Below are 9,521 nucleotides of genomic sequence, written 5' to 3' on the forward strand. Positions count from 1 at the left end.
AATAATATAGAGAGCATAATGATAATAGGAAACAAAAGGGTTACGCATTGCAATTAACCATGAAACGCCCATCAGCACTTTATCTTGAAACCCACATTAAACGGACCAGTTATGTTGCAATTTTAAAATGTGACCATTTCAGGATATATTATTTCAAACAGTAGCATTTGCACATAAACTGCTTGCTGTGGAAATGGGCATGTTTGTGTCCTTGTCCTTTTTCCTGACCTCTCTTTTAAAAGATGCCATCTCTCTCTCTCTCATATCAGAGCCCCTCTGTGCCCACGCCTCACCTGCCCCTCCCGCACTGGTGCATGTTTTTAAGCGCACTCACGCCACATCTCTGACACTGTTCGTAGCTGACATATTGGATGAACTGGAAAAGCAAACCAAGAGAAGACCACCCATTTCTCCAGCTATACTCCAAAAGGAGTGCAGCAGTCCCTGAGGTGAACGGTGGGCCAACACTATACTGAATAGGACACAGTTGGTAACACACTGTAGAAACATGCAGGAAAGTATACTGCTTGTAGGTAATTTTGTTAATACTTGTTTCAGCTGGAAATTAAAACCCTTCACACAGTAATATACCCAGTGGAAATTATTAACATTGTCTTATCTTGGTCATGGTCATTTGTGTTTTTGAAGACTGTGCCATTTTCACAACCCTGATCTTGGCATTTCACCTGTTGCCAACAGATAATCTGCTACTCTGGCTTGAAGACACTGGTGTGCAGCAATATAGTTCCCCCAAATCTGGGGGAGTCTAAAAAGGTTACACATACCATGATATAAAGGAGTACAAGTACATACATAGAGATGTGAGTGTATAGATTTGCTCTTTAAACCTGGACTCCAGGTACCATATGCTTTTAAGTGGTTGTAAGTTAAGAAACAAGCAGGGCACTGTGGGAATGGAAGATAAACACCAGCCGATTGTCTAAACTAGTCCTGGCACAGATCTTCCATAGCAGTTAGGAACAAGTTGCAACACATTTATGGCCCCTTGTCCAATACACACCGTAAATGAGCAACGTCTGAACACGAGACTGGGGTAAGGGAAGCTGTCAAGTTTATGTTTAATAGGTTGTCCTTCAGTTGTGTGTGTACCCGGCCAAAAAACAGGGCTACCTTTAACTGGAGTTTATTAACTGCAAAAACATACACACATAAAAACAAACAAAAAGACAAAGAAAAACAAGATTTGTGACACCCAAAAGAATCTACTCTGGATATTTTAGGATATTCCAAAGGGAGTCAAGCCACATTCATTCTTTCAATCTATAGCCACATAATCGCAGAAAGAAACTTCATTAAGGAGATTATTAACTAAAATCAATATATATATATATATATATATATATATATATATATATATTGCAGAGATGGCTAACTAGTGAACATGTATTAATTTAAAACATATTTTAACCCGCCTGCTTCAGTCTCTAATAGATTCCAGCTGAGGCCTCGTTACATAGAGGCTGTATTTTGTGAAGGGCACCATGACTGACATTACATATTGCTACATATGACTAGAGTGATGACATTGAATTGAGTTCATCCTCAATGATGCATTGTCACAAAGCTGGGGGTGTAAGAGTGACAGAATGAGGATATGGCTCCATAACACCTCTCAGATGAGCTGGAACGGCAAATCAGTTACCTAATTAAACATGTTGATAACAGCTGTTTTGCCACGGACTGTTTGGTCACAACATTCAGTAATATAGTCAAGGTATTCCACCAAGAAATTGGACAATAATAAAATTCAGACACAAAGCAGGTCACATCTCTTAGAATGTCTGCTTAATGATAAAGCTAGTTGCTTCCATTGTAAATTAAACATTTGTAATCTGTAATGGATTCATAATAGTAATAGTCCTTTCTACATTTCAGGTTCACAGATCACATTTAACAGCTTAGCTTTCTTTAAAAACTTTACATTTGATCAATAGTTCTGTAGAACTGCAGATATAAGTTGCTCAACAAACAATTATTAATAATTACTTCACTATTGATTAGCAAGGTAGATCATCATGAAAATGTGATTGTATTTCTGTCTCCAGAATTTTCCAGACTTCTTCACAATGGCTTACCAAGTGGCAAACTTATGTTCCCAATTAGTTATAGAGAAATGTTAATGAAATGCATTTTATGGCTTGTAGCTCGTCTGTGCCATGCTACAGACCTGGAATTGCTCTATTAAACTTGATTAAACTCATACTGGAGTGAACTGTGCCAGATCTGGAAAGCTATTCTGAAATAACCTAGACCTTTGTAACAATAATGCCCAGGAGATCAATTTTACATTTTCCTTAAAGGGACATTTGTCATAGCAGTCATAGTGAATGAAGCGTGCTCCCACGGCCAAACAAAAAGGTCACCAAGGTTGTATCAAGAGAAAACCGGCCTGGGCGAAGTCCATCACCCCACTTTGGAGTCGGAGAAAAATTATATTTTTTATGGCATGTGAACGGTATCAACTGCTCTTATGGATAATAGCTGCTGATTCTTTTTAGTTTGACAACCAGGCAAAGTTCATAGTAGTATTTGGCTATATAAGTTTGGTATAATCAGCCAACCTCTGACTATCTCCCTGCCTGCCTGCCGACCTACCTCTCTGGCACTCCTGGTCCTTGGCTCTCACCCGGCTCTACGATGACAGAGGACAAGCATGAACTCCGCAACTTGGAGACCACCTTCCTGGAGCATGCCGAGAAGCCCACCAGGACCCCCAACACCTTCGAAAGGCTTGTCCAGCCCTGTGCGGCTGAGCTGGTGGGCACCATGTTCTTCGTGTTCATTGGCTGTGTGTCGGTCATCGAGAACGTGGAAGCTGCCGGGCGCCTTCAGCCTGCGCTGGTGCACGGCTTGGCAGTGGCCATTATGGTGGCCATCATGGACAACATCAGGTGGGCACCGCTTTCTGTTGCGGCCCGGGGTTGCTGGTCTGAGGCCGGAGAACTTGGGGCTAGGCCTGAGATGGGTTCCTAGCTTTATCTTATCACAAAGTTGGGAGAGTCCTTGAGAGGATTTGATTACTTTATAAATAATTATTCATCTGGCAGAGGGCTTTATCAAAGGCGTTATTCAAAGTTTACAATATTACAATATACAACATATACCATGTATACATTTTGCACTATATTACAAGTGAGCTTTGCTTTGCAGTGAGCGCTGCATATGTGGATGCGGTTACCTGCAGAGCTGTTGTCATATTAAAGGGCAAGTCGTTACCTAATTTCTAAGGAATATCAATCAGGCTGAAGTATGCCTAATGCTTTGTGTCCACTGCTATTGCGTAGGTATAGGTGAACACTTCAGTCTGTTGAGCTATACTTAAATGCTGCTTGCATCCCAACTGCATGTGTGAAGTGCTTATGGTTACTGAAACACTAATAACGGGGCAGTCTGAGTCAGACATTTGGTGAAGTGTTAGTTATTAATCTAACTTTTGGATTAGAAGGCTTTTGATAATTCAGCAAAGAAAATACTTCAGTAGAATGCCATAGTATTTTTGCAGAAGTGACATATTTTAATGATTAATTACATATATTAAATATGGACGTCCTGACAAAAAAACTAACAAACATCATAGCTTATATTAAGACAGCAATGACAGCTACATCTGCAATTTTAAACACTATATATAATCAACATAGTTCTGGTATACCTCAGTCTGTACAAATGGGTAATAAGAGATTATTGAAGGGTTTACAATAGAGCTTTACTGGAGTTATTTTAAGATAGGCAAAGATAAAGTGCTTCATGATTTACTGCAGGCACAAAACATGAAGAACTCTCTCAGTTAAGACAAAGTTAAAAATATGTGCAATATTAGTTTTGGTCTAGGCTAACATGTAATACTATGTGCTGAAAATATTGTTTTAATAGTTGCTGGGATAACTTTAGTGGGGATTTGATAAAATTTTCCATCCGTATCAATGTACATTAATTTACAGGACTGTGCAGTCATGTTGAGATACTAGATATTATACTGTAATTATATGGATACATTGAAAATATTATCTCAACTGCTGGATTTAGCAGGCATGGCAAAATTTCATAGACTTGCAGGTTCGAAAGCTGTAACAATGATAATCGTGCCATAAAACACTTCCGTGCTGAACAGACTAAATTGGTATACTCCATTTCTAAATGTTTGCAGTGATGTTTTATGTTTAATGAAAAGATAGACAAATGACTGGGGTCTTATTGACAGATCCGTGTAACTTAGCCATAACTTTACAAACTGCAGCTTAAGCATGCGTTATTCACATAAAATAAATTGTGTAAAATACTGTGTGAGAGAAAATTAAATAAAACAAAACGAATATATACACATATATATAATGATTGTGGATCTTATTTTACATGTACAACTGTTTTGTAGGTATTTGAACTTTTTTACTGATATTTTGCATGACTCATAGTTAATTATTTGCCATTGTGTTAATATTTGCTAATTGCTCACTGAGTTCTTGGAAAAGAAAACAATATGGAGAATTTGAAAAAGATTCAAGTACTACTAAAGGATGCAGACAACTTATGTACATTCATATTCAACAGTGGATGAATGGACATATAATTAAGAAGAATTAGCCAGTTCAGTATTTCTTTATGTATGCTCTGAATGTCTGCTATGAACAAAGCAGGCTTATTAGATGGCTGATTATAATTTTAATTAGTGCTGCATGAACGTAAATCAAATAACCGAACCTGCATTTAAAGCTTCAGTCAGACTTCACAAAATCTGTGCAGTGCGTCTGTACCACAAAATTAGACACAGCAGTGACCTAATAACTACTCCAGACTTGGCATGCTATGAAGATCAAATTTAAGAAGTTAAGGATTCAAATTATTCTTAAGCCAAGAACACTTATTTAATTGAAAGGGTATAGCTACTATGGTGGCTTTACTGATCCACCTCTAAAATTGATATCTTCTTCAAATGTTTTTTTTGACTTTTGTGGAAATTTTCCTTTCTTGCCACACTGTCCTCAGTTCACGGGGAACACAAACGCTTTAAGTGCCGCTTGAAAACACTCAAGCTGTCAACTGTCAAAGGCAGAAATGATTGCTGTGCAAAAGTTCCCCTGGTGCTGCCCTGGCAATGGACGCGGAGTAGTGCTACCCCAGAAAAGCTGAACGTGCTCACACAGCCCGGACCGCCATCTCTGTCACTCAGGGCTGCAGCTTCCAATGAACAATATTTAAGGTCCTATTTTCCCTCCAACTAACAGATAACAAAATCAAAGCAAACCGTACACAGGGACTTACTTTTTCATTTCAAGTGCCAACAGCACATAATAACCAATTACAAAACTCTTCTGTTCACTTTTGCCAACTTCTCATGGCCTGACTCCCTCTCCTCATCCTGCACTGAGCCCAGAGGAACACTATGCCCTACAGATACTGCCCTCTGTTGTCTCTCACCTTACTATACAGTATCATTTGATTATTTCATCTGATTAGCCCTGAAACTGTGCAAATACTATTCTTAGAGACATTAGGAGCATCACTTCATTATCTAAAAGGTAGCTTAAGAAATTAGTTTGTTTAGGCTAAAAAATGAAGACATTTTTTAATTAATATTGTGAATCATTTTGGAAAGTATTCTTATTCGGGAGGCATTATCAGTTCTGGTGGTCCTTGTTGTAGCTGTAGTTGTTGTTGTTGTTGTTCCTGTGACCGTTAAAAGATCAAATGTTTGAGAAGAGACAGAAAACTTGGGAGTCCCGATGAAAACTAGTACCTGATTCTGCTATATCTCCTCTTCCCCCAGTGGCTCCCACTTCAACCCCCCGTTCACTATTGCCATCTTCTTGGTGGGGGGCATGAAATTCATCATGGTTGTCCCCTACCTGGTCTGCCAGGTGATTGGAGGAGTGCTTGGAGCAGCAATGTCAAAGGTCAGTGGGACGCTTCGCATTTTCCAAGCCATCAGGGCTTCAACTTGGGATTTCCATTCCTGTCGATTCTGCTTCGAGTTTATGCGCCAATAAAAATCCCTTCCGCTGTCATCCTTTTGTGAAATAACATAAACGCATCACTTGCATTCCTACAGATTGAGCAAAAATAAGAGGACATCCCTTTGTCTTTTCAGCGGTCAAGTTTGTTTACTAGCCATAATTGCACCAGCACAAACACTGTACCCACACAAAAAAAAAGAAAAAAACTACTTGCAAATACAGACTCTTCATGGCAACACATGAATCTCTCCTCACAATGTTCAGAGTTGTTTCTTAAAGTAGTAGGCCAGCAATTTCAGATATTTCAATACTCCTTCACATGCATTTCTATGAACTGAGAAATTGTACATTATTAGAGATGGGTTCCCCTCCAAATCAGAACATTGCAGCAAAGCATGTACAGACAAAACACTGCTAACAGCAAAAAATCCCGGTTGTCATTGTTAACAAAAGACTTCCTTTCACTGCTTTCATTTTCTAGGCCATGACATCAAAGGAGCACTACTTTAACGCTACAGGAGCAGCCTTCACCATTCTGAAATCAAATGACCAGCTAGCAGGGGCTATTTTCGGGGAGGTGGCAATGACATGCCTGGTCACAATGGTGGTGCTGTTGGCAGCAGTCAACAAGAGGAGCAAGACTCCCCTGGCACCGTTCCTGGTGGGCTGCACGGTCATCATAAACGTCTTGGCTGGGTGAGTATGGCTCCAGTTAGAGCAACCACGTCTCCAACATTGTACCAAGTAGACATTTTCACACTAAATAAAAAACTAATAAATAAATAAGACAGATATTTGCTGGTCTTCATATCTCTCTCTTAAAAGTGGATATGAAAATATTATCCAAAATGATGGCATCCAACTTCAAAGCTGTCCTTCACTTTGTTATAACAAGTCACTGAACAGGTTATATTTATATATTATATATTATATAAAGGCAGGCTTTCATACTCGGCCTTACCTTCTATTTCATGTATTCTCCTTTCTACAGGTCTAAGACTGAGAAAGCCTTTGAATCCATGGAATGACACTACTTTAATAAACCCTTTAAAGATGTAGTTTTGGCCCCTCATTTTCCCACTTCTTAATTTATGAGAGCACACAAACATGCCACACATGTGAAGCAGGGCGGCTTCCGCTGATGCTCCACAGAACTCAGCATCTCACATCTATGGAATGGTCTCAATTCCCCAACCCGGGACCACATTGGCTGTGGAACAGTCTGGTTACAGTTCTCCATTCGCTTTCCTGTTCATTGCCATGGACAGATGCTGATCTCTTCCTGCTGTACCCTATCGGGAACCTTGTGTGCGACTTCACCAGCCTTACTGGCATGGTTTGCAGGTTGTGCAGCCAACTCTCACTGAATCAGCATGCACCGAGATAGAGAGATAGAGAGTGAAGTGCAGTAATGCTGCAAGACTAGAGAGTGGCGCAGCACTGTCGTTCAGGCTAGTAGAGAAGACACGAAGCTCTGAAAGTCAAACAGAGGTACTAGGAGGTTCCCAGATCAAGCCCTGAATCATGGGCGTCTCACCCCAATCACATTCCTGAAACCAGCTCTGCTCTGTTCATCAGAGGAGACAAGCCAGGATCTATCGCAAGTCAGAGATCTCCCTTATGAGATATAAGCGAATGCCGAAATAAAAACCTTCAGTTTTGCAAGGCAGCAAAGTCACTGAAGCTCTCTAAGCTGCTGCCTTCCTCTCTCACTCTGCAGGGGCGACGTGTCCGGTACCTGTCTGAACCCGGCCAGAGCCTTTGGCCCCGCTGTGCTCACCAGTTACTGGACGTATCACTGGGTATACTGGGTGGGCCCGATAGGGGGCTGCCTGGTTGCAGCAGCACTGGTCAGGTGAGTCCCGACTGCACAGAAAGAAAGAAATAAATCTTGCATGGGTAATATATCCTTTATAGTATATCAACGCTCAATAACATAGTGATATCGGATTACATTCCCTTTAACTCACATAACAAAACATTGATATGACCATCAATTTACAGAGATTGGGAGTAGCTGTGTGGTATCGACTGCTAAACTCAGGCAGGCTGGTGTAATTCAAATAGAATAATGTACGAGAACAGAAGCAGCAGTACATTGTGAGCACTGTGTGAAAACAGAGCAGCTGGTCTCTAAGCAACTACTTACAAAGCGTAAAAGCTGTGGTTTTGCTCCCATAATAATACAGACTGTGATAAACGTGCTGCAGAGGTGAATATCCCAGCAATACAATGATGTTTATAATCGAGATTAAAAATGCAGATCCCTATTAAATTGCTGGTAAGATTCAGCACATAGCTCAGGGTCATCAGTTCATCTTTTCTCTAGTATAAAAACTAAAATAAAAACAAGGCTAGAGAAAAACAATTATCTGAGAGGATCACATGATCAATGTCTTGTTATCTCTGGAGCTTCACACCAGATATTACTGGTGCGTGTCAGTAGTGTGTTGCGCATGAGCGTTAAATAAATTATCAGGGGCTTTGAAAAGTAAACAAGCTGGCAAACAGCACCGATATGTTTGAGTCCAAGAATAGCAAAGACAGTCCCTTTTAATTACTGTACAAATCTTGGCAACCCTAGCGAACCTCACCAGTCACACACTAATGCCAGAACGGTTTTTCTGTTTTTTTTCCTCACACAGACTGCTGCTGGGAGATGAGAAGATCCGTCTTATCATGAAATGACAGAGAGCCTGAAAGCAATGCTTGAATTTGTTAGGGCTTTTTTTATTTCTGTGCGTATATATACACACACACACACACACACACACAGAATCGTACATTTGGAAAAAGTACAAACATCTTTTGAAAAAACAAAACACTTCCTTCTGAGACTTGTAAGATTCAAATTCTCTCGGTTTTTAGATTTTCTCACTCTTGCCTGCAATCAACTTGGAATTATTGCTCCGCTCTTGTGAAATGAATCAATTGGAATTGAAAAGGAAATTCTAAAAACAGGATTAGAGGCCCATAAAACACTGATAAAAAAATCTAAACAAAATGCATCCTGCCTTAAAAGTGCATGGGAATATAGGGTTAGCTGAGCTGAAAGCCAATGTGAAGTATCCCTACATATCCAACTATGATGTTATGGTGTTACAAATATAGATTTTAGACCACTGTTGTACATTATAGAGACAGGAATGCAGAATGCCTTTAGGAAACTCCGCACATATTTGGTCTTTCATTATCCTCTATTATGTATCAGAAGCATGTAATGAAGCCCATAGTCTATAGTTCAGAATTTCTTTAATGAAGCCTAATTCAAGTTCAAATCAAGCACCCATTTTGTACATCATGTAATAAAGCTTTTTTTTATTTTATGTTGCCCTGTTGGTATTAGTTTTTATCATGGGAGATCAGGAAAGTTTTAACACCAGCAAAGCAAATTGGGGGTTGGGTAAGAAAATAACAAACACATGGGAGCATTAATATCACACCTTCCATCCCATTTGAGAAGCACACAACGGCTCATCCCACAACTCATCCCCTGCTAACTTGCTGTCACTGAGGTAAAGCCTGCTAACTGTGCCAGTATACAACTGC

General features: G+C 39.9%; 1 protein-coding gene across 1 annotated transcript; it reads left to right on the forward strand.

Moving 5' to 3' along the window:
- Positions 1-2,401: 2,401 nt before the first annotated feature.
- On the forward strand, positions 2,402-9,298 carry LOC136712865 (aquaporin-8). Its single transcript, XM_066689669.1, has 5 exons — positions 2,402-2,912; positions 5,786-5,912; positions 6,454-6,668; positions 7,693-7,827; positions 8,618-9,298. Exons 1-5 carry the CDS (start codon positions 2,659-2,661, stop codon positions 8,658-8,660), a joined length of 774 nt encoding a protein of 257 aa, XP_066545766.1. The 5' UTR covers positions 2,402-2,658; the 3' UTR covers positions 8,661-9,298.
- The last annotated feature ends 223 nt before the right edge of the window (positions 9,299-9,521 follow it).

The sequence above is a fragment of the Amia ocellicauda genome, chromosome 17 (genome assembly GCF_036373705.1).
Source record: "Amia ocellicauda isolate fAmiCal2 chromosome 17, fAmiCal2.hap1, whole genome shotgun sequence".
NCBI classification, from domain to species: Eukaryota; Metazoa; Chordata; class Actinopteri; order Amiiformes; family Amiidae; genus Amia; species Amia ocellicauda.

What these genes read in the sequence shown, in the direction of transcription:
- LOC136712865 (XM_066689669.1), top strand. Translation starts at nt 2,659, where the DNA reads ATGACAGAGGACAAGCATGAACTCCGCAACTTGGAGACCACCTTCCTG. An exon ending in TTGGAGCAGCAATGTCAAAG is followed by an intron (nt 5,913 to 6,453) that starts GTCAGTGGGACG and finishes TTCATTTTCTAG; the next exon opens with GCCATGACATCAAAGGAGCA. An exon ending in ATCATAAACGTCTTGGCTGG is followed by an intron (nt 6,669 to 7,692) that starts GTGAGTATGGCT and finishes CTCACTCTGCAG; the next exon opens with GGGCGACGTGTCCGGTACCT.